The following is a 24,996-nucleotide window of genomic DNA, read 5'->3' as shown; positions in this document are numbered from 1 at the left end:
TTTGTCCTTAAATGATTACAAATCTTGCAGCATTTGCAGGGTATACGCTTGTGGGAATACACGTACACCTCACTAGTATATCCTTGCGCGCGGGTACGATGGTGAAAAAGAGAAGTTTCATCAACATAAACAAATCTGCCTGTTTGTAATCATGAGGGTAATGGATAATCTTAATTAGGGGCCTGTTCACGCGTAGTTGTTGTGCTAAACTAAAGTAACTAATTATATTGTGAGACATTAGAGATGATATGCTATAAGTAGGTTTTGGTGGCTTACATCATCAGCTTTGCAACCTTATAATTGTAGAAATATGACTAGAGTTTAGAGAAGGATAAGAAATATAATAGGAAGAATACCCCACGGTAAGTATATTCTGGTTGTATTGGATTTCTTTTATATGCTTATACAGTTGACTTTGCACATAAATATAAACAGAATAAATTTTACAAATGGTAAAACATAAAATTATAGGGATTGATTGAGATAATGAAGCAATCACACTTGAATATGGCTACAGACTGCCGTGACTTGTGGAGAGTGTCTTGCATATTCATTGGCTGATGGGTAGGATGCTCTTCAATAATGCTACACGTACGTATATAATTTCTCCTTCATGTGGCCATTGCAGCGCGCTTTCCTGGTGGCTTCTCTCTCTCTCTCTCTCTCTCTCTCTCTCGCTTTATGACTGAATCTTATTCCAAATTGCTTTTGTCTGATTATTTTCTTCTACTTTTCTGTTAGTTGGTGTTGGTGGCTGTCCTTTTTCCTTAAAAAAGTTGTTCTTATGTATGTTGATAATGTTACAATTATAATAAAGGATATATATATATACAATCATATAGCAGGCCAGAAGTGATCTGAACTTACAGGAATTTACTTGAATAGGGAAACTCAAAATAATAATATTAGAAAAAGGATTTATTGAAGTGTACTTACGAAAACATACACGTAAGTCTATCAAGGGGAAGGCAACAAATGAAAAAGAAATAATCATCCTGCTGATTAAGGAAGTGAATGCAGGATGGGATGAAGGGATGAAGTAGCTAGAATAGAAGAACTATTGGGGCTTAAAAAAGCTGACTTGAATTCCAGTGTCAATGACAACATAAATGCCAGCAGCTATGAGTATAATAGAGAGAACGGTGCCCAAAAGGCCTAGCCCCCAATTGAGGAACCACATAAAGCTGTATTTCTTGGGCTTCTTCACCTTCAACCACAGAAAGCAAGGATAAGCGAAGGTAATCGGAATGGAGATCCCTCCGATCAGACCCGCAAAGCTACCTAGGAATGGAATTGCCACTGCTATAAAAAAGCACCCGTATCCAAACATGGCTCTTGAAATCGACCTGATCCACCAGGGGCACGGTTTACGCATGCGTTTGATGTATTTGGACTCCATGTCATCAAACATGGGCATCCCAAATATCTGGAAGGAGCTCACCGCATTCATTACAATGAATAAGCTGGTCAATCCAAGAACCCATTGGGAAGTGTCACGTCCGTGGTATTCATATATTGCAGTCATCATTCCCCCATTCGGTGGAATCTATTTCCAAACACACTTGCAAACATGAGTAATTAATTAACACAAACACATATCACATATATAATAAATCAATTAGGCATGCACCTTGTGTCCGTATGCCCAGTATCCTCCAATTGCTAGAGGAAACAAGCACATTGCGATCACTAGATATGCAACCTTTACCCCTCTCCACATTGGCACGTGCGATGGCTTTTTCTCACTTGAAGGCATGGTTGCCTGCATATTAAGATTATTAAGGCCATGTTTGGTATCCTACTCAAAAAAGTAAACTGAAAAAATTACTATTCTTTTTAAAAACACGAGTTTTCAAATAGTGATTTTAAGATCTAAAACCTTGTTTGGTATTGAACTTCAAACTATTTTTAAGATCTAAAAAAAATTGAAATTAAAATCAGAAAATCATAAACCCTAATCCCCAAATTGAAATTAACAAAAGAAAAGGAAAAAGATGTGAAGCATAAACCCAATCAATTTTGGTGGTGCGCAAGAGAGAGAGAGAGAGAGAGAGGGGAAAAAAAACACCTCACTTTTTTTGAATTTTTTTTGGGTTTGGTTTTTAAAAATTGGCCTATCAAACAACTTTTTGGAGCAAATCTGTTTTTGAGTTTATAAAATTGGATTCAAGTAGGATACCAAACAGGCCCTAAATTTGTTGTGTCTAAAATTAATTTAGAAGCAGGTAGGGCAGGTTTCTGGGCCACTTGACTTGATAATAGTAAAGAGTCAATGTTGCAGAGTCATTTTATGGTGAGGGTGCCATATACGGACTATAGATGTAAACTTTCAAATTAGCTATAAGATTCATTTGAATAGTAATTTCACTTGGTCCATATGGCACCCTCACTATAGAATCTCGCCAACGTTGCAATGGTACCTAGAACAAGCGGGCCAAGCCCAAATAACATAAAGAACTACTTACCTGAATTTCTAGGGTAAGATTATGGCCTTTGAAAGCAAAGGAAATAATGCCAAGCGCATTGAGAACGCTGAAAACCATAGCGGTGTTGGTGTTTTCTCTTATGGGATCATAAGAGACGCCGTCAAGCCTTCCCTCAGTGACGGCGACGAGCCACATGATAGTGCAATAGCCAATGGCGGTGATGGCACCAACTAGAGAGACACCGGCAATGGAGTTCAAGTTGGGGAGCTGAGACAGAAGCACGGCAGCGCAGGTAAAGACCAAATACCACTCGACGGCGGTGAGAGGCTTGGAAGTGCAGTCGTGGCCGCACACAATCTCGTAGAAGAGCTTCATGCTGGAGCCGCCCACTATAATCAAGGCACAACAGGTTCCCCCAGAAAGGTAATAGATGGGGAAGACGGCGAAGATCTTAGCCATTTTGTCACCGAAGGTAGCACTGAAGAGCTGGAGATATCTGCTGTAACGCATCCCAGTTTTGGTGGATTCATGGAGCTTCACCAGAAGCCACAGGGTGTAAAGCTGCCATATGAACGCCAGTGTCAAGCTTATCACCCCCCATGTCCTGCAAATACCGCAAATTGCAAATTGCACGCATATATTATATTATAATTTATATATACACACAAGACACAACACAACAAGGGAAAGGGTATGTTACGTACTAAGTAATATTAATAAATATGTATATGTATATAATTAAGATGACGTACCATCCAAGAATGGTGAAGGAGACAGGAAGCACAAGGGCTGGAATTCCAATACCAGAGCAAAGGGTATGGAAGGCAGCATAGTAGGCATTGCCATTCCTTGACTCGGTGATGGGGAGCCAAGCGTCGTGATCCTGACTACGAGGGTCAAACTTGGTGAGTTGGATGGCCCTTCTAATTGGGCTACCCAATGGTGTGAAGAAATTGGGAGTGTGAGACTTTGGGGTAGCTGCTGCTCTATTGATATTATTTGTAGGTACAATAGAGAGTAGAAGGGGCTTCCTTGACATAGATGGTGAAGTTGTACTAGTACTAGTGCCCTCCGGTGATGATGACTCCATGGGAGGTGCGCATGCGGACACCGCATCATCATCAATCACATGACCATGATCATGATGATCACCTGCATCCAATATTTGATCGTCATCATCTACTTGGGTGGCACTCATCGTGATGATGATCCTAGGGTCATCATTAGGCTCGATACTAGAAATGGAAATATTGTCTTCCACTGTTGTTAACTCATCACCCATCTCTCTCCGGTTTTGATTCTGATCTCCCATGTATATATATTTGCTCTCATGCACCTCTCACCGTTTTTTATATTTCCCCCCCCCCAGAAACACTTGATCACAAAATGGCCATTGCTAATTAGCTTTCTATATATAGAGTATAGAATGACTCAGTTATGAGTCTTTTTTCTGGCATAACTTGTGTGGTGAGTGGTGAAACTGACATGCATCAATTACTATAGTTGTGGGTCGACAACTTTTGTTGACCGGCACTCAGGGAATCAAAACGCACAAGCTCTAAATTTCCTCAAAGGGTAGGGTCCTCACATGTCGTTCAACAATTTAATGATATATATATATATCTTCTCCCATCAGTTTGTTTCTACAACGAATCATAAATAAATATGTAAGAAAAAGAAGAAGGACATCCATACCATTATATATTTTATTTCTTGATCAGCCTTAAAGTGGGGAAGGTCGTTTCTGTGCTTGAATTGACTAATAAGTTTTCATATGCTAGACAAGTAAAGTCTCAAATGAATCAGTTAATCATTAATTCAATTGAATTATTAGCCTCTTAACGGTGTCTTTTAGGAGACCGGATTCAGTCAATTCAACTCCCTTCTGATGTTTTTAGTTTTAGATAATCTGACAGTTAGTGAACTACTATCAATGCATTGGTAATGTCCAATAAGCCAACTATAACATCAGTTTGCAATTTGTGTATATAAATATATATGTTTTGCTTGATAAGCTAGCTCTTTGCCACGACGGTCTGACAACGCCATCTTTCCAGAATGTTTGAAAAACCGGGGGCAATAGTTCCATGTGATTCCACATTTGTGGGATTAGAAAAATGCGTTTGAAATCAGTGGGGCAATAACATTTATAATTTCAGCAGCCATAAGTCAATCTCAGGAAATTCAATTGCAGGATTGTTAAACAAGCGCGTTATACACGCCTTCTAGTAGCTTATATTTCTATAACTAATTAGAAGCATCCATCCAAATTGTTAATTATTTGATTAGAAGCATCCATCCACTTCTGCCCGAAAGCTTTGTAATCATTAGAGCATCAGTAATAATACCTGCTCTGCGGCTCTGCCTCTGCTGGATTAGTTTCAAGAAACCTGAAAACTTTTGTATATAAAATCTGCTGGATTAGCTAGGTTTAGAGACGACGGCGCACGCGATAACCGAGTGAACAAGTAAAGCACGGCGCGACTTTTAAACAGGGTCATTTTGTCTTGGTTACAATTGGGCCACTTGGTTGGTTTCAATTCAATAGATTTTTAAAGAATAAGCCCAGAGGCCAGGCAGCAGATTTGACTGCCTTGCAAGGATAAGCCAGCCCACTTGGTCTTCATTCAATTTCAATACCAAACAACTCATACATGCATATGCACTGTGTGCTTGCCTTGCACAGCGCGCTAAGGTTAAGGGCTTGAAGAAGAAGAAGGTGCTCAGGATTTTTCACGTTCCAACAAAACCACATAAATGTGCTGATTGGACATGGATATATCATATCTTAGGAAAGAATGCAAAGATTACATGACATGACATAACATAACATATCTAGGAATTATTGAAAATGGCTCTGGCTGGGATGCACAGAGAGAATCCCATGTTATTTCCAGGATCCCTCCACTGCCTGTCGCATGCGAAAGCTAGCTCCAACTTAATTTGCAGCAGTCAAAGTTTAGAAGAAGAAGAAGAAGAAGTTGCAAGCTGAATAAGATCCTTCCTAAGAATCTTTCCAGATGGATTCTTAGGTACGGAAGCTATGAATGCCACCCTCCTGATTTTCTTGTACGGCGCCACCTGTTTCTCGACAAATTCCATGACATCCTTCTCCGACAAATTGCTTCCGGCTTTCCTTACCACATATGCCATCGGATACTGTCCAACTTTATCATCAGGAAATCTGCCAACAACATTTACAAATATCCAAACAGATTGAGTACGCAAAGGATAAATAGGAGATGTTCGACACTTGCTTTGTTGCCGTAATAAAATATGGAGAAAGACTTACGGTATAACAGCAGCATCAGCAATTTGAGGGTGCGTTAGTAATAAAGCTTCTAGTTCCGCAGGGGGGACCTAAACCATCCACACAATTAATAATATTCATCAAATCAGATTAGGTATGCCGCATGCGATCGATAAACAAACATCTCCTAAATATTTCTTACCTTACAAACAAAAAACTACAGCTATTTGGAAAACGAGTGTATCCCATATGCATGCATATATATATATATATAATGAAAACTACCTGATATCCCTTGTACTTAATGAGCTCCTTCAACCTATCAACCACAAAAATGAATCCATCCTCATCGATGTAACACATGTCTCCAGTTCTTAACCATCCTTGTGCATCAAGGGTCGCTGCAGTGGCTTCTGCGTTACCGAAATACTCTGCATTTGTACCAACCCACCCATGCAATATTATACATTACCACTCCATGGTAAATAAAATCCGTCATCAAAACGAACATACATTTATTACGAAATAAAAATGGAGATGAATAATATATGAAACTCAACCAACACCAACCGCAAATATAATAATTTCAATTCACTCTAGATTAAGAGAGAGACTTTCATACAACAACACTACGTCGACCAATAGCACAAGGACAATGCTTGGCTCATGATATATGGAGCCATTCCTCCTCAATACAAGATGTGGTTTCTTACAAAATGACATATGTTTTTTTCTTCTCTCTTCTCTCCATCTCTCCATGTCTTTCTTCCACCATTCCCAAAATTTTCAAAACTCCCCAATAAATAACTCAATAAAATTAAAAATTAAAGAGGAGAAAAATCAATACATAGTGTTTGGGTGATGATGATGGAGAAGAGAGAGCTGGGGAAGGAGAGGAGAGTGGGTGAGGAGAGAGCGGGAGAGTCAATGAAACCAAAAAAAGAGAGGAAAACAAATAGAAACATGGGAAGAGACAGAGATGGGGAGATGAGAGAAGAGAGAGCTGGGGGAGAGGAGAGGAGAGTGAGTGAGAAGAGAGAGAGGGAGAGTCAGTGAAACAAAAAAATCAAAATAAAACAAAAATAAAAAAGAAATATGTGTCATTTTTTAAGAAGACCACAACTTGTATTGAGGAGGAATGACTCCTGATCTATCAGGAGCCAACATTGTCCATAGCACAATGCGAGCGAAACAACTTTTCATTGGATTATTGTCTAAGAGAGATACGTAATTATATCATCCAGTACTGTAATTTAATTGCAATAATCTCTCTATCTGTCTCGTGCTTCTATAATAATAATTAATATTAGATACTTTTTTTTGGGTAATATTAATATTAGATACCTCAAATATATCTTAGTGACATTACCGATCAATTCATAAATAAAATAATAGAGCAAATAATGAGTGCCCGTGGTAGCTAGCCTTGTACCTTTCATGATGGTGGGACCCTTCAACCAGAGCTCACCCGTCTGATTCACTGCTAGTGCCTTACCGCTGTCCGGGTCCACAATCTTCGCCTCCATGCTCGCCGACAACAGCCCCGCCGTACCATACCTTCGACTCTCCTCCAGGTTGTCCGTCGACGCTCCCACGCCCGTCGATTCCGTCAATCCGTACCCCTGAAGAATGTTGACGGTCGGATATTTCTCCACGAATCCCTCAATCACTTCCTTGCTGAGTGGGGCCCCACCAGACAGAACCCTACGCAGGGAACTCAGATCGTACTTGGCCTTGATCTGATCTGCAGCGTTGATGAGCGCAACCAGTATGGGAGGAACAAGCGGAAGGTAAGTGACACGGTGCTTCTGGATGGCCCACAGCATATCATGCATCTCGAACTTGGAGAGAACCACGATCGTTGATCCCGAGGCCAGTAGACCCGTGGCGAACACTGCTAAGCCGTAGATGTGGAACATGGGAACCGTGCACAGGAACGTATCCTCCCCATCGTCCAGATTGAAGCGGCTGAGAACGACCCGCACCATCGCTATCAGATTCTTGTGCGACGACACCACGCCTTTACTGGCACCCGTAGTCCCCGACGAGTAGAGCAGAGTCGCTATGTCATCCTGATTGATTTCTTCCTTCAAAGTCAATCCACCGTTGCTACTCCCATGCCTTTCCTTCCTCACCATCATCTGTCCCAAGGTCGACACAATTTTTCCATTTCCAGTTCCATGATTAGGAGCTTTAATTTCGTCGTCATCAATGAGCACGATGGACAGATCAGTAGTTGAACCGCCAAGTTTGGAGATGAGTTGACGGGTTGTGAAGGCCAGCACCGGTTTGGAATCGGCGATTTGCTTGGCAATTTCGCCAGTGGTGTTGAGGGGGTTGGTGGTTGTTATAATCGCACCCAGCGACATCACGGCCAGGCACACCACCGGGAAGAAGATGGAGTTTGGGGACAGCAGCAGTATGACGTGGCCCTTTCGAATGCCCATGTCGGAGAGAGAGGAGGCAACTGAACGCACGGCACGCCAGAGTTGAGCGTAGGTGAGTTGGCGGCCGGTGGAGCCGTCGATGAAGGCGACGGTGCCACGGTGGGCCTGAGACGAAATGAAAGTGGTGATGTCCAAAGAATCGTTGTGAGGGAGTGGTATGGGCTTGCGCTTGCTGTAGAATGTCGAGCTGGAATTGCAGAATCCGCTTCTGCCATCCACCTTTGCAGAGCCCATCACCGCCGTCGTCGTCATCACTACAATTTGCGATTTAGGATTAGATTAGAGAAGAGTTGCCTTTCGACTTTCTTTCCAAAATTTATTTTGTTTGTTGGTCCAATCCAAACGTTTCAAAATGCGAGACGCCTTTTATAACTACTACAAATTGAGTATTTGACCTTTGACCGCTCACCTTTTAGTTTGGTCATTGGACACACGTTTTTTCTCGTCTTCTTTTATTGTGCATGGGACACACATGTTCAAATACTTGTATGACCCAAACATTTTTATGGTTTGCCAAGGATTTTTTTTCTCTTTATTTAATTTTTTTTTTTTTAATGAATTAAAGTTTAGGGCATTGCCTATTTTCACTATCAGGGTTAGTGCAGATCTACAATCTCGAGCACTTACATATGACACTTAATTACCAACTGTCACCGATATAAATTTATATAGAAAATCATAAATTGTACACCAACGCAAAACATGCTTCACTGTGCATGATTTTTATATGAATTAGGGGAGGATTTTTTTTTTTCTTTTCAATCTGTTTTATATGCGCATGCGCAAGGGCGGAACCACACCAAGGGCTACAGTGGGCTGTAGCCCAGTGTAATTTGTTAAGAAAAAAAATATAAAACCTATATATTTAACTTATTTTCAATATTAGCCTAGTCAGTGGCAGTGTACATATTACCTTATTTCCATTTTCAACATTTAAGTAAATGTCTTTGTCATTTTACTTTTATTTATTTTTATATTACTCAATTTACTTAAGTTTACAATGTAAATAAGGAAGTACCCCCCATTTGGATTCAAATAAAAATACTAGAAAATCAAATTCCAACCAAATCAAATTATGAAAAATCGATTTTAGTGCAAAATACGATTTAGGCTAAAAATGATGGCTCATTAAGTCAATATATACTTCATACTAAAATCCCATAAAATCAAGTTTTCTTATTTGATATGTGAGTAATAAAAGCCGCCAAAAATTATATTGAGAAAATGATTATTCCGAAAATTCATTTTTCATACTTAGTCAATATTTTTACATAAAACAATTTTTCATGTATGATATGAATGCATGAAGGAACCTAAGGTCAATCTAGGTAAAAAGCCTTAGATGTTCAATTCACTATGGTGTTAAACCCTATTTGGTTTATGTTAAAATTTATTAAAAATTAGTCTATGGAGCTATGCACTAGTATGGTTATATGATTTAATGTTTACTTTTATTTCTAGAAAGACTATAGAAATTGTAAGTACCAAAAAAAATAATTATTAAATTTTAAGCTAATAACTTTAGCTAGCCCACCCGTTGAAAAATTCCTGATTCCGCCCTTACGCATGCGGCATGTACCACGCATATTAAAATAAATTATTGTATGATATGTAGTTTGAAAAAGTCTCTTTCTCTTTCTTCTACTACCCAAAAACCAATGCGTAATGAAATGTATGTGGTCACATCATTCATTCATTCAGTTGTGTATTTTTCTTTTTGGAAAGAGATCACAATTCTGTATTTAGTATGTATACTGGTAGCTGATCGAGCCAATTATGACTTTTCAGTTCTGGGTGGCCATGGCAAAACAAAAACTCGCTTTTCGAAATGGGCCTCTTCTTGGGCTCCGGTTCAGTAAGCCGGGGTTTATCATGAATTTGGGTTTGGAGCAACATTGGTGAAGCGAAGCCCATAACTTTGTCGACTCATTAGAAGTTAGAACCAAAACTGGGTCAGCTCAGGTCAGTTTGACAGGTGGGTTGTCAGGTGCGGAGCATTTTCTGAATTGAGATTTGAGATTTGAGAGTCTAGGGCTTCTCCTTGCGCACAGAGAGAGAGAGAGAGAGAGAGAGGAGTGATCTAGGAAATGGGGGGAGGACATGGAGAGGGCACCACGTACAAGGGCTTCACGGTGCATCAGCCTAAGCGATGGCACACGCTCACCGGCAAAGGCATGTGCGCTATGATGTGGTAATCCCTCAGCTCTCTGTCTCCATACTCTTTCTTCATCTTTCTCACAACTCTTCTTCACTTCTTGACTCCGTTTTACATCTTACACATATATTTCACTGATTTTGAATTTGTTCAATTCAGATATTGATCAAATTTCATTCAATTCAATGCACCTTGTCATATCCGCTCTGCGTGCCTTGTTGTTTATCTTAAAGCATCGTTTTTTTTTGGGCAACTTAGACATGGAGAAATGCTAACGGGAAGAAATGAGAATTCACTTAAACATTTGGGATTGAAATTGGGTTATCTGGCTGTTGAATTTGGGTGGCTTGGGAGCTGAAATTGACTCATAGGATTTCTTGTTGTGAGTAACATTTGGTTGATGAGTAGTTTGTATGGAAATGGAACCATAGTATCAAACATTACTTTCTGTATTTCCCTTGTGGGTTAGCTTATATTCTAGGCGGACTTCTAGTGGCTTCGGTGCTTGATTTTTAGCATAGAGGACACCAGTAATTGGAATCGTGCAATATGGGATAAAGTTGAAGTAGGGGATTGAGGTTTTCTTTAGGTGATTCATGCATACAAATATTCCAGTAATGAATCATTAATCGGTTCATCTAAGTCTACCACTAAGTTATAGTTTTTCTTTCTTCCTTTTGAATTTTGGTTCTCTGTGTTGCAACTAAAAGGATAAATATTGCATGTCAGTTTATGTTTCCGCCTCGCACTTTCTCTGTTTTCTATCTTCTCCGCAATAATATTGCAATTCTTTGTAGGTTACTGGTTTTGTTTAATTTCTCAGGTTTTGGGTGCTGTACAGGGCCAAGCAAGATGGTCCTGTAGTTCTGGTAAGAGCTTCTCTTGTTTCAATTTTCTCTGCAATTCGATATACTTACATTACTCACTTTCTTATTATGTCTTTTAGGGTTGGAGACATCCCTGGGAGGGGCATGGTGATCATTCCCATGGTGATCATTAGGTACTGTTCATCCTTTTTTGTCTCAGCTTTAACTACTTGACAAGCACATATACTCGTAATATCCACTGTATTTTATTTGCTTTATGTGATACTTATTATTTGGGGAGTGGGGGTCATACTCATGAACTCCTATTTAGAGTAGAGATCTGGCTACAAACGTGGCAATGTTGTAGCCGTGCTTTCACACTGTTCACTAACTATCACATGTACTAGGCTTAGTAGTTATGGGTTCTTGAATGTAGTAGATGCAAGGATCGTGATGCTATATATATGGGAAATCTGTGGGTTTCCCTTAGCTACCAGGCTTAAGTATTTACATATTGGTTACAGTTTATGTTAGGTTTGTGTTATCTTTGTTCGCTTGTGTTTCAGTTTATTAATTAATTAATTTATCAATTAGACTTTCAATAAGTAATTTAATTTGTGTTGAAAGAAATGTGAAATGAAATCATCTTTAGTATATTGTTGCAGGGGTCCTGTTGAAGAGCGAAGAGTTGGAATCATAAAGGGCTTTTCCGGTGGGATACTGGTGAAAATGTCGTGTGGAACTTGTTTGTTGATTTCTGTTTAATAAAATGATTGTGAAGAAAGAGATTGTGATGAGCATGATGACATGAAACTACGTTTCAGAATGTTAAATTTATGATGTATGTATGCTGCTATCCTGTAAACACATTGTGAGGTTGAAACTAGTTGCATTTTGCTTTGGCTTCAATTGTTTTAATTGTACCAGTCTTTCTTTGCAACTCATTTGAAAGTTCACTATGTTATCAACAGTTCCAAAACATCATATTAAAAATCCACTGAAGTTGCAACCGATATATAATAATAATAGAACACGAAAATCAGGTGGTGTGTGAAATATTTAGCCAATGTATACTCGTTTTATATCATAAAACGGTCTCACCGGTGTGTGAATAATATGGAAAAAAAACGTCTATTGTAAAGAATCAAAGAATTTGTTAACATATTTAAGTAAAAAAAAACAAAACCAAAAAGAGAAGAATTGGGTTTATAGCAGTAGGTAGGTTAGCTAGGCCTAGGACTCTAGGAGGAGGAGGAGAGGAGGCTGGCTAGCTGGTGGTGGTAAGTATATTGAGAAGCGCAACTCTGGTGTGGATCAAACGCCTAAACATGCAGTCTAACTCAGATTCATGATCTTGAATGGCAATCTCTACAGCGTCCAATCTTTTGCTGGCACTTTGAAGCGCCGTGGCGTCGCATATGCCATACACTCTTTGTCTGTTTCGCCAACTCCAACGTGGACGCATGAACTTGGCCTTGATGAATTTGGATTTGGTAGTATTAGTAGCTGATTTCCGGTCGAGCCAAGGTATGGAAATTAGGGACAAGAGAGTCTCCACGATGGAAACGGCGGTCACCCTCACTTGTCTCAGCACATCTACCACCACCCTAAGGTTGTGGTCCATGTATATGGGGGAGGACTCTAGCAGTGGTTGTGAAGTACAGATACACATGGACGACTTGTTCTTTTTGATCCCTTTGAAAGAATTCAAGCACTTGAGCGTCTCTTGCTTGAGCTTCTTCCTGTAGCAATTGTAAGCTCCCATTTTGTTATCAATGTCCGCTTCTTGGTCGCTGCTTACTCTGCGCAACATGTATTGAAGGTCTTGGAGATGCTCTTTTACCATTAAAAGAACGTCTTTGGAAATGCCACACACATCCAACATTCGCAGAGATGCTTCTGAGACTTGATGAACCCATTTCTCCTGTCTGTCGTGGACGAGTGCTTGTTGGATCATGGGTGAGTAGAGAAGGTTATTTGCAGAGTTATGCAGGTCTTTCAGAGCTTCAAAGTTTGGACATGCGATTGCCATGGTCGCTATTCTTAATTTGATGACTTTTAATAAGATGAGGATGATGATGATGATGTACGTAGGTGGTAGCTGAGCTTAAGGTACGTAGAGAGTTTGTGCGTGCAGTATGCGATATATACCTCTGCATTTACATCGTCTGAACCCTACATATATATACATTCATAGTGATGAAGCTAAAAGAAAGACACAGCTTTAGCCTTAGGCTGAATAATATTATGACTTAGATCTGAGATCTTCAGGGAAAGGAAAGGACTAGGAAGAATCCTTTGGATGAGTACGGACAGAGTTTGAGATCCCTTTCCTTTATGTGTATATTAGTTAACAGGACAGCTAAGCCTAACCTAAGGGAAGGAAGGGCCACCAATTTGTATTCTAGGAACCTTCCAGAAATGAATGTATGTATACAGTATATATATATCTGTCATATATCCAGTAGGATATCGGAGTAGGAGATATTGTTGTTGGCGATTAGACCCGTAAGGCTAATCATACATGCACGAGGGAAGGGTGCCAGCCTGGTTTTGATTGTTAGAAACCAGACAAGATGTTTCTCACAAACATATTAATCAACGATCAAAGCCTTTGTTATAAAATGATCACTTCATTTACTTTACAGTGCTGTCTCTTGTCTCTCTGCATATGCTTTTGTTTTCTCAATGTATATATATTCTGACACCAAAATCCACAGTTGGACAAGTTAAACGACCGACCTTCCAAGAAGTTGATCATGTCAAAGTTCATTCACATTCACGTTCACACAGAGTCAGAGCTAGCTAGCTCCTTCTTCCTCGTCTTAAAAAAGAGAGGGAGAGAGAGAGAGAGAGAGAGAGATTGACAATTTGATAGCTTCTTCCTGCTTGTTCATGTAGCCCAAATACGAAAAAGCAATGGGCTCAGCACTCCAGATTCATGACCCAACAAATGGTCAGCCCATAAGTCATATTATATGAAGCGAGCTGGGCTTCATTTCTACTTCATTTTTTGTTTTTTGTTTTAAATCAAATCAAATCAAATCAAACAAAACTAAAAATGAAATAAAAAGAAAATGAGATAATGAATGGATAGCATGTCGAACACGTAGGCACAGCCCGAGCAAGCGTCCAAAGTTGATCATTTTTATGGTGTGGCTTGCTTCAACTTTGTTTGAAAGCATTTCTCTGTCTGTCTCCATAGAATATGAACGCCAAAAATTCTAAGTTTGAAGCTTTGCCACGATATGCGTATTTGATTTGACACACACAGTGACACTCCCTCCATTATAAAATATAATAATTCATAACCCGTCCAGTGAGTCAGTGTAATATCCTCCTAAAAGCAAAGGCAAACGCAAATCTGAATTTATTATTTGGAAAATAGCAGAATTTATTTGAAGAGATAACAGAAGAAAAGAAGGAGAGGAGGGTAGAGAGAGTACCAAAAACACCAACTTCCTTTGCTCTTCTGAGCCATGGCTTCAACCACCAACACCTTGCTCTCTTCTAACTTTTTTGGCACTAGAATCCTACACTCTCCTCCAACCCCAAAAACCACCTCCAGATGCCCATCAGCACCAATTCCTCTGGCCTTCTTCTCCAAGAGAAACCTTTTTACCACCAAAAACATTTTCAACCACAAACCCAATTCCGAGCCCTTCAAATCCGCAGCATCCCAAGCCACTTTAGCTGCCTTACTCTTCTCTTCAGTCACTTCACTCACCCCACAAGCCCTAGCTTTAGACGCCACACCCACCCCCACACCCCCACCTGTTCTCCAAGCCCAGCCTACCAAACCCAACGCCTCCTCTCCTTTCTCTCAGAATCTCCTCGTTACGGCCCCCAAACCCCAATCCCAGGCCGCCACTGACCTCCCTGAAGGCAGCCAATGGCGCTACAGCGAGTTCTTGAACGCAGTAAAGAAGGGCAAGGTCGAAAGAGTCAGGTTCAGCAAAGACGGTTCTGGCCTCCAGCTCACTGCCGTGGATGGCCGACGAGCCTCCGTCATTGTTCCCAATGACCCGGACCTTATCGACATTTTGGCCATGAACGGCGTCGATATTTCAGTGTCCGAGGGCGATTCGGGCAATGGATTGTTTAATTTCATCGGGAACTTGTTGTTCCCAATCTTGGCCTTCGCGGGATTGTTCCTCCTTTTCCGGCGAGCGGGAGGTGGTCCCGGAGGGCCTGGTGGGCTTGGTGGGCCTATGGACTTCGGAAGGTCCAAATCCAAATTCCAAGAAGTTCCAGAGACAGGGGTGAGTTTCTCTGATGTAGCTGGAGCTGACCAAGCAAAGCTGGAACTGCAGGAGGTGGTTGATTTCTTGAAGAACCCAGATAAGTACACTGCCCTTGGAGCCAAAATCCCAAAAGGCTGTCTTTTGGTGGGTCCACCTGGTACCGGCAAGACCCTTCTGGCTCGGGCCGTGGCCGGCGAGGCTGGGGTGCCGTTTTTCTCTTGCGCAGCTTCAGAGTTCGTGGAATTGTTTGTGGGAGTGGGTGCGTCGAGAGTGCGGGACTTGTTCGAGAAGGCCAAGTCGAAAGCGCCGTGCATTGTGTTCATTGATGAGATTGATGCGGTGGGGAGGCAGAGAGGAGCAGGTATGGGGGGTGGGAATGATGAGAGGGAGCAGACCATTAATCAGCTGTTGACGGAGATGGATGGCTTTTCGGGTAATTCCGGTGTCATAGTTTTGGCGGCTACCAACCGGCCGGATGTTCTTGATTCGGCCTTGTTGAGGCCCGGTAGGTTTGACCGACAGGTGACCGTGGACAGGCCTGATGTTGCTGGGAGAGTTAAGATCCTGCAGGTTAGTGAGTTTTAAATCTTAATCAATGCCTACACTATCAGTTCAATTGGCTTCATTTCATTTTATCTCATCCTTTCCCACGGACCATAGATAGATACTTTAGTCCTTAACAAAACAGTATGCTCATTGACACACAAGAACATGAGCAGCTGATGTATGTATGTATGTTCTCAAGTCAGTTTAATCACTAATTCACTGTATCTTGTGAAGCATAAAATCTATACATACATATGTATGCATTTGTATAGTATCTATTCTTATTTTTCACACAAGGTATCTCTATAAATCGAATTGTTTCGTTTGTTTTAATTAAGCATATCTAGATATTTGTTTCCTGTTTTAGTGAGGTTGAAAGTTGTTTCAGTAGAATTATATTTTCCAGTTCAACAAACTAGAGTGCAATGTTTCAAGTCTCTGAGAATCCAAACCTTCCTATCTGTACCCATATTCCCGACTAAAGCACTTCTTATTTTTTTATTTTTATGGCAGGTGCACTCTAGAGGCAAGGCACTTGCAAAGGACGTGGACTTTGAGAAGATTGCAAGGAGAACACCTGGTTTCACGGGGGCTGATCTGCAAAACCTGATGAATGAAGCTGCCATTCTTGCAGCCAGACGCGACCTCAAAGAAATAAGTAAAGATGAGATCTCTGATGCTCTGGAGCGAATAATTGCTGGACCTGAGAAGAAAAATGCTGTGGTCTCAGAAGACAAGAAGAAATTAGTCGCCTACCATGGTATATAGAACAAGACCAGTTCTCCCCATCCCATAGAACTTGTTATTTTGCAGTCTTTTTTTTTTTTGTTGTGATTGTTTATTCATCTATCACTATTCTTTGCAGAGGCCGGGCATGCTCTTGTTGGTGCTTTAATGCCAGAATATGATCCTGTAGCTAAGATATCCATCATCCCTCGTGGCCAAGCCGGTGGTCTAACCTTCTTTGCTCCAAGTGAAGAGAGACTCGAGTCCGGACTGTACAGTAGAAGCTACCTGGAGAATCAAATGGCTGTTGCCCTTGGTGGAAGGTTAGTTCTACAAACTCTTCAGTTTTAATGTCCTAAAAGAGCATTTCAATTTCAAAAGGCTGTGTTTAAAATCCTAGTGCATATGAGAAATTGTGTCCTCACGCTATTGGCATTGCAGGGTTGCCGAAGAAGTTATCTTTGGTCAGGAAAATGTGACAACAGGGGCATCAAGTGACTTTATGCAAGTTTCAAGGGTGGCAAGGCAGATGGTTGAGAGATTTGGGTTCAGCAAAAAGATCGGACAAGTTGCAATCGGTGCTGGTGGTGGCAATCCCTTCTTAGGTCAACAGGTAGAGCAGTGGCTAGACTTTAATGGATTATTCTTGTTTGATGTGTATTTTACTTATGCCCATGGGATACAAGATAACTGATGGAAAAGAGGAGCTAGCTAACTAACTGCCCATGGCTTGTATATGTGTTTCAATTGCAGATGTCGTCCCAAAAAGATTACTCCATGGCAACTGCTGATATTGTGGATGCAGAGGTAAGGGAGTTGGTAGAGAAAGCTTATTCAAGGGCCACGCAGATCATCACAACCCACCTCGATATCCTCCACAAACTAGCCCAGCTTCTCATAGAGAAGGAAACTGTTGATGGTGAAGAGTTCATGAGCCTCTTCATTGATGGGAAAGCTGAGCTATATGTTGCATAGTTGGGACACTCGGGCAAATTCATGTATTATCAGTCAGCGTAAAAATGTTGTATTATAAAGTTCATATACACAAGTACACATTACGAACAAATTAATTTTTTAATGAAATTAGGAAGCAAAATAATGGCACAATAGTTGGACTGATACAAATTTCCCCTACCCCATCATACATGATCTACGTGTTTGTTACAACAACTGCTGAAGCAGCTTCAATACAAAATAGAACAAGTAAAAAATAAAAAATCTATGGCGCTGATTGTGTCACAAAAATAATTACAAGGCATTTCATTCACGATCCTCTCTCCTCTCTATCTATCTATCCTCTCCCTCCCCGTTGTCTTTTCTCTTCCAAGGTAGCAGCCTCATTCAGCATATCAGCTGCATCCTTGTGCATATCTAGCTTGGCAAGAGCAACGGCTTGCATGTAAAATGCTGTGGACCAGTCAGGGTAGACGCATTGCGCTTGCATTGCATCTCGGAGGGCAGCATCTGGTTGATCACAAAGCAGATGGCATAGACTTCTTCGTGCATAGACAGTCGGAGAAACCATGGTCCCCACATCTATGAACTGCATTATAAATAGAAGGAAATTAATGAAGCACAGTTGCAATTACCCTAAAAGAAATTAAGATGGCCATCCTATTTTCTAATTACGAAAACTGCTTTTTTATTAGGTACAGTCTCTGATATGAATACCGGTTTTTATCAACATCGCATAAAACCTTTTACTTTCTTTTACAATTCACAAGCAGCCCTGTCCTTTGTACTACGAAATCCTAACAAATATGAAACACATTAATCTACGAGAGAAGAAATGAAGTGCCTGACCCTTGTGGCATCAAAATACTAATCAAGTGTAAACTTGTTAAATGGGGGACAGGAATGCATACTCTACCTCCTATAGCAGAATGCATACCTGAGAGTAACAGTCCATTGCTGATCTAAAATCTTTGTCACGAAATGCTAAGTCCCCACGCTTTCGCGCCTCCAACATATCCTTCATTTGCTGAGTCCATTCTTGGAAAGACAACTAACACAAAGACAAACAGATTCAGAAAGGAATCAGAGAACCATCTGAACCTACGTGTGCACAATCCAATTACCTCATTGGTTCCTTCATCATCTTTGTAGTGTGTCATTAACAAAATTTGATGGATGGCTGTGAGGTCCATCCTTGAACAGGCATCGCCCATGGCAGAAAGAGGATGTTGTGGAGTCAGAGGTGCTTCCTCGTGCTTTGGAATTCCCAGCATCGCATAAGATGGAACCTACAAAGCATCGTCATCATAAAAAATTGCTGACTATGCATGTTTCAGAAAATGTAGAGGTAGTTAAAATTGCTTTGAGGGAACAAAATCAGACTGGGACGGAGTGAGATTATGCATGACAGAGAATGATAAGAACGGGAAACATACAAGGTCGTTAAAGGTATAAAGAAAATGAACTGCATTTATAGGGAGCATAGTTGCACTACTTTGGTTCAGAATGTTGGTGGTGATAATATTTTAAAAAAGGCAATGTTTAAGAAACAAACAGAAAGAAAACAACATGTAATTGCATCCATGAGGAGAAAAGGCAGGAAGACTTACATCAGATTTATTTTGCAGTGGGGCAACTGTTGCAACAAGGTCTTTGGTATTTGGCCGCTCCCTGGGTTCATATTGCAAACATCGTGAAGCAAGATCAAAAACCACAGTCGCTTGTTCAGTGGAAAAATTTCCCTCCAGGTGTGAATCCATTAAGAGAATAATGTTTTTGCCACGAATCATATCAAGAGCCTGCAACACAAACATAAATTATAAGGAGATTCTGTAATCCAAAGTCAGCCTACATAATTATGTATTAAAAACTAAAAGATCATCCAGACATGGAAACCGGAAGAATAAAATCCCTGGTGCAAACTGCTCTTCAAAATCAGTGTCAAGCATGATGAATTTCAACCTATTACTTTAACTAGAACAAACTTAATATCATATAACAAACATATATCGCAGTGCATAAAACATAATGGCTATAAGAAAAGCCAGCTTATGTGTCCATCAATGAGTACATTCAACTCTATTTACTACCCCACCTCGGGGATTACAAGGGGCCCCTTATTGCCGAGTACTAAAGACTACCTAGTAAGAGGCATTTGAACAAACAACTCCTTTATTACCAATTTACCATACAGCGTATGGACTTCCGCATAACTCATTGGCAGAAGCACTGCACTTTAATTTTTACAGACCATGGGTCCATTCCAAACTGACTGAGTGGAGAACAAGGGCATGACATGGTAAAATACTTACATGAGTAGGAGGGATGTGTTTCCCACTGAGAAGATCCAAAAGGACAGTCCCAAAGCTGAAGATAACACTTTCCGGAGTCACCCTTCCTGCAGCATACACATATTATAGTTGGTAGGGAAGTCAAAAGCAATTCATAAAGCCAAGAAGGACTCTTCATAAAACATAATCTCCAAGCGCTGAAAATTATCACATTATATCATGTCAAGTTATGAAGCAAAATATTTCTTACACAAACTGGCAAGGGCATTTCACAAAACTTTCAAAACAATGACCAAGGCTTACCTGCTTCCAATAGTCTTACTCATTGCCTCACTATGTGTTCAGTTTACCTTCTCAAGGTATCTCACATTACTATTTTTATTTAAAAACAGCCTTATGTCTGCTAACACAATCAGAAACCTTACATACTACAGAAACATCAAACTCAGTTATCGATGAGTACACTAACATGTTAACGCCACATACATAAATAAATATCATAATAGCAGTTTCAATTATGTATTTATTGGCATGGAAGTTTAAAAAATCTTCCAATTGGATCTCAATCTTCTTAATTCTTATCAGCATAAAACTTAGTAACGTCATTCTGCCAACTCTTACGACAACCTTAAGACATACCAATTTAAATAAAAGCATTCCTCCCAAACAATAGCATAAATATCTTAAGCATACATTGACTAAGAATATTGCACTCAAATCATTTTATATTATATCCAAACTGTTACAGACACATGTGTTCAAAAATGAAACTTTCTTAATGATTCAGATTTATCTCATACAACGAAAAGAGTATCTCAAAAAAATTCTAATAGATAATAAGAAGGAAGATAAGCAGCTACCATTTCTTAGATATTCAGGGGGTGTATACGCAAGATTAGTGCTGTAACTTTTTCCATCCCTACTGTTTTTCATCAACCCAAAACAAGAAAGCCGAGGATCACCATTCTGCCAAGACCATCCACAAAATTACCACTTTGATCTCATGTAAATCCATGTATTCTTGGGATGACATCTTTTAACACAAAAGGAAATGTCTACTCATTAAAAAAACAAAATATAAAAAGATATGCGATGACATTATTTTACTTCTCGTAAATACTGAAAAACTAAATCCTCAAAATTGGGATAAGATTTGAGACAGCACCTCATCAAAGAGAACCCTATATGCATTTAAGTCATGATACAATGAGCGGCCTTCACCACTGCAATAATCCAATGCTTCAGCAATGTATAGAGCAACCCTTAGCCGCATGGCCCACTCAATGGTCTGATTCTCCCCTGTCAAGAAAGTGTGAAGGGAATTTTATATTCGAAATACTTTGAAAACCTCTAGTCAATAAATTTGAGAGGTCAAAAACGAAATGGAAATCATAATTTGAAATGGAAATAACACACAGAACATATGCGCTCTCAAAAGCCAGGATGCCCCAATAAATCAATATCTATGGAAAAGAGGAGAAAGTTATATATATTTGCAAGACTGACAACAAACCTAAATTGCAAATAAAAGTTTGCATGGATTTTCACATCAAATATTGATTCTATACAAATTACAATACATACAACCAATGGTATTCCTATTTTCTCAGCTGAATAGTCCCTATAGCTGAATTCTAAATTCTACTAACTCGCTGAAATGCAAGCAACTTTAAAATATAGTAAAAAAAACTCAAAAGGGCGTTCCTTTCCTCCTCACATTTCAGGCAATTAGTCAAACCGATTTGATTTCTCGTGCAGAAAAGAAAAGCCAAGAATTGAGTTGATGGTGAGGAAAGGATTCAAACAAAATCATTGAAGAATAGGAGAAAGAGTTATAAATCAAACTGTTAAAAGAATTTTATTTTTTCCTTGTTTTAAAAGCATACAGTGGAATAGATGTTTGGCAAGGGTATCATTGGGCATGTACTCGGCCACCAGCAGCCTCTCGTCGCCGTCGCAGCAATACCCGATCAAATTGGCAAGCCTTTTGTGCCTGAGCTTCCCAACACCCCAAGCTTCATCCTGAACCCCCAAACCCAAAAAAGAAGAAAAGAAATCCAATTAAATTGGAAATGGCAAGCCTAAGAAATTGCAAATGGAGGGAGAAAAATAAGAGAGAGAGAGAGAGAGAGAGAGAGTGAGCATACGGCGAATTGCTTAGGGTCAGGCCAGGCCAATTTGGTAAATTTCTTGATGGCGATCCAACTAGGACTATTTTGGTTCTGGAGACGGCCCTTGTAGACGACATTGGGGGCTTTGTCGCCGCTCTCGGAGACGATGAAGTCGGAGCTGAAGTTATTGGTGGCGTTTTTCAAGTCGGCCAGCGAGAACTCCGAGAATCCCAGTACGGCTCCGGCGGACTCGGTTCCGTTGGAGGCTTGAGGAGCCTGGTTGTTGTCGGTGGCGGTAGTGTTGCGGTGGTGCAGATACTGGTGCTGACGTCGTTGTATAAACGACGACTCACAGCACCCCATAACTCGGCCGAGCTGACTCAGTGACCCGCCTCAGCCAGCTCTTGTTTGATAAGCATGTATGTATGTATGTATAGTAATATATATATATATATATATATACAGATATGTAGAGAGGCAGAGAATAGAAAAAGAGAGAGAGGTGGAGGGAGGGAGGGAGGGAGTGGCAGGGGCCGCAGGGGAAAGATCTCTATCTAAGGAGGAGTGATGTTGAGCTGCAGCTTTCTTTTCCTTCTCATTGCTTGCTTGCGTTCTCTTTCTCTTTCTTTCTTCACTAACAAAACCTCTGTTTCTCCCTGTTCTATGTTGAATTGTCCTTCTTTCTTTCTTTCTTTCTATGTCGTAAAGGGTATTATGGTAATTTAGGAGCTTGACATCCGTCCGGCGGACCGACGTCTAAATTTTAGATAGGATTTGCCAAAAGGATTGCTCAACAACAACACAACTTGTACTCAATAAGCCTCGGGTCGTCTCGTCTCGTCTCGTATCGTACCATCAAAATCTCAGGCACAAGACAAAAGTAACATCCAAATCTAAATCTTATGGACACAGGCTGGCGGTGCCCAACAAAAGTTGACAATGACATCATTAACAAAAGTATCCTAAGATTAAATAGCAAAAGACTTGTTACTTTTATGATTTTATAGTCTTTTATTTATTATAGATATTTATAAAAAATATATATATCTGACTAATGAACAATCCACACAAATCCCGATAATATCACAAATTTATTTTGAAGAGCATGCATAATGCATTAATACTATTATTAATATTATATACTATTCTTTTCTCTATTAGTTTTCTTTTTCTTTGTTTCCAACAATTAAACAAGGGGACTGACTCATACTATCAGTTATTACGTATATGCGTACGTGTGAATGTGATAATATGAAGCCTAAAAGATAAGAGGGTGCGTCTCGTCTCGTCTCGTTTGAAGCTCCACTTGCTGCCAATTCCAAGTGGACCTTTTTGTTTGTATATGTCTCTTTTCTTTGTTTCACTTCAAACTATTATGTCTAATTATGGATTTTTAGGTTCTATCTATGGTCTTTAAATTTAGACACAATTCGTATTTTGGTTCATCAATTTTCAAAATCATTCTCGTGGTTCTTTAACTTGAGTTTAGTTATGACAAATAGTAAGAGCCAATCATGACTGATTTAAGGCCCAAGACAAAAGTCTAGAGTGTGCCCTTCATAGAAAAATTAATCACTAAGATTATAATTTTCGGTAATAAGTCATTTTCTTCAATCAACTACACAATATCTACAAAATCCTCCATTTACAGCCAAAATTATACACCGCAAATCTAAAAAGTACAAATGATATTCAAAAGACACAATAACATAATAATAACCATTTTATAAAGCCAAATAAAAGGATTGAATCATTTGTGCATAATATGAAATATAATTTGTGCACCATAGATGGTAGTCATCGAAAAAGAATAAATCATTTCCAATGGAGACAACTGCCATGGAAGTAATTAAAAATAAACAAAATTCGAATACAAACAAAAAATAAACAAGGTTAAAGATCTCAAACTTGCAAGGAAAAGAAAACCCTAATTAAAGCAACGATAATCACACAATCTGCTACTAAGATCTAACCTCGGATCTATATTTGGAGAGAGAGAGAGAGAGAGAGAGAGAGAGAGAGAGAAGGTGAAAACCAGAAAAAGATGCGAAAATCCTAGAAAGATAACACAAAAGAACAATAAGAGAGGGAGATGAATAAGTATTAAATTGTAAACAGTTTCATAGAGAAAGTCAAAAGACATTCATGCTGTTATTATCAAGCTCATGGGTCGTCCTTTGGCTTACACCTTTCTCAGATATCGTTTGCTTCAGAGATGGGCACTTAAGGGTCCTATGAGCTTAATAGATCTAGAGAATAACTATTACATTGTAAAGTTCCTTTATGAGGAAGATATGAGATACGTGCTCACTGGTGGTCCTTGGCAAATTGCTGGCCAATACATTGTGACACAGAAATGGAAGCCTGGGTTTAATGCGAAGGAGGAGAAGATCACCCATATGACTGCTTGGGTTCGAATTAATGGGCTGAACGTTGAATATTTTCGTGCTGATGTTATGGAAAAAATTGGAAATCTGGTTGGGGTTACGGTCAAGGTGGATGCTCATACTCTCAGCCAAGCTCGTGGTAAGTTTGCTCGAATTTGTGTTGAGCTTGATTTGGCTAAGCCTCTTACTCCATTCATTGAGATTGAGGGCCGTACTTATGGGGTAGTGTATGAGGGAATTAATTTGGTTTGCTTTGAATGTGGGTGTTTTGGGCATGGTAGAGACACTTGCCCTATTATTTTGCAAGCCAAACAACAGGTTCCAGAGTCAGATAATGCTGATGGTATGGAGGATATTTCTACTGTCCAGGTTGATGTGAATGCAGATGTTGCTACAAAGGAGGCTGAGGTTTCAGCAAAGATGCACGGAGAATGGATGTTGATGAAGCCAAGGAATTTTAGGAAGAAGAGCATGAATGATATAGGGAAGGGTGCTGAGCTTAGCAAGAGGAATACAAAGGATGCTGGTAATAAAGCTGTTAGTCCTATCTTTGGGTCTCGTTTTAATGTGTTGAATGAGGAAGTTGGCAGAAAAGAGGATGTGGATGGTTCTACTCCTGTGAAGAATAGTGGCTCTAGTTCTAAAAGACAGGG

The 24,996-nt window shown here is 39.9% G+C and overlaps 6 protein-coding genes across 7 annotated transcripts; 2 read left to right on the top strand and 4 right to left on the bottom strand.

The window, feature by feature from the left end:
• Positions 1-886: 886 nt before the first annotated feature.
• Positions 887-3,791, bottom strand: LOC110753610 (lysine histidine transporter-like 8). Its single transcript, XM_021954546.2, has 4 exons — positions 3,179-3,791; positions 2,466-3,030; positions 1,631-1,762; positions 887-1,546 (listed from the first exon to the last, which is right to left on the bottom strand). The coding sequence occupies exons 1-4, from the start codon at positions 3,736-3,738 to the stop codon at positions 1,058-1,060; spliced, it is 1,746 nt and encodes a 581-aa protein (XP_021810238.2). The 5' UTR covers positions 3,739-3,791; the 3' UTR covers positions 887-1,057.
• Positions 3,792-5,130: 1,339 nt separating this feature from the next.
• Positions 5,131-8,479, bottom strand: LOC110753622 (peroxisomal OPC-8:0-CoA ligase 1-like). Its single transcript, XM_021954558.2, has 4 exons — positions 7,109-8,479; positions 5,962-6,107; positions 5,719-5,786; positions 5,131-5,610 (listed from the first exon to the last, which is right to left on the bottom strand). Exons 1-4 carry the CDS (start codon positions 8,373-8,375, stop codon positions 5,379-5,381), a joined length of 1,713 nt encoding a protein of 570 aa, XP_021810250.1. The 5' UTR covers positions 8,376-8,479; the 3' UTR covers positions 5,131-5,378.
• A 1,601-nt stretch (positions 8,480-10,080) lies between these two features.
• On the top strand, positions 10,081-11,993 carry LOC110753625 (NADH dehydrogenase ubiquinone 1 beta subcomplex subunit). 2 transcript variants are annotated; one of them, XM_021954562.2, is made up of 4 exons: positions 10,081-10,314; positions 11,102-11,147; positions 11,225-11,278; positions 11,737-11,993. In XM_021954562.2, the coding sequence occupies exons 1-3, from the start codon at positions 10,211-10,213 to the stop codon at positions 11,276-11,278; spliced, it is 204 nt and encodes a 67-aa protein (XP_021810254.1). In that variant the 5' UTR covers positions 10,081-10,210; the 3' UTR covers positions 11,737-11,993. The 2 variants fall into 2 exon arrangements, with proteins under 2 accessions (XP_021810254.1, XP_021810253.1); XM_021954561.2 differs by having other exon boundaries at positions 10,085-10,314; positions 11,750-11,993.
• LOC110753624 (DUF241 domain protein, putative (DUF241)) lies at positions 11,800-13,366 on the bottom strand. The gene has a single exon (XM_021954560.2). It carries the CDS (start codon positions 13,114-13,116, stop codon positions 12,352-12,354), a length of 765 nt encoding a protein of 254 aa, XP_021810252.2. The 5' UTR covers positions 13,117-13,366; the 3' UTR covers positions 11,800-12,351.
• A 1,028-nt stretch (positions 13,367-14,394) lies between these two features.
• VAR1 (FtsH extracellular protease family) lies at positions 14,395-17,707 on the top strand. The gene is made up of 5 exons (XM_021954557.2): positions 14,395-15,898; positions 16,388-16,634; positions 16,740-16,923; positions 17,042-17,213; positions 17,354-17,707. The coding sequence occupies exons 1-5, from the start codon at positions 14,564-14,566 to the stop codon at positions 17,573-17,575; spliced, it is 2,160 nt and encodes a 719-aa protein (XP_021810249.1). The 5' UTR covers positions 14,395-14,563; the 3' UTR covers positions 17,576-17,707.
• A 9-nt stretch (positions 17,708-17,716) lies between these two features.
• Positions 17,717-22,694, bottom strand: LOC110753623 (serine/threonine-protein kinase BSK1). Its single transcript, XM_088245388.1, has 9 exons — positions 21,993-22,694; positions 21,732-21,867; positions 21,011-21,144; positions 20,706-20,811; positions 19,867-19,952; positions 19,165-19,353; positions 18,679-18,843; positions 18,492-18,605; positions 17,717-18,143 (listed from the first exon to the last, which is right to left on the bottom strand). The coding sequence occupies exons 1-9, from the start codon at positions 22,317-22,319 to the stop codon at positions 17,892-17,894; spliced, it is 1,509 nt and encodes a 502-aa protein (XP_088101514.1). The 5' UTR covers positions 22,320-22,694; the 3' UTR covers positions 17,717-17,891.
• Between the last annotated feature and the right edge of the window lie 2,302 nt (positions 22,695-24,996).

This window comes from Prunus avium, chromosome 1 (assembly GCF_965620075.1).
Source record: "Prunus avium chromosome 1, drPruAviu1.hap1.1, whole genome shotgun sequence".
Lineage (NCBI taxonomy): Eukaryota > Viridiplantae > Streptophyta > Magnoliopsida > Rosales > Rosaceae > Prunus > Prunus avium.
This window is presented reverse-complemented; position numbering and strand designations above follow the sequence as displayed.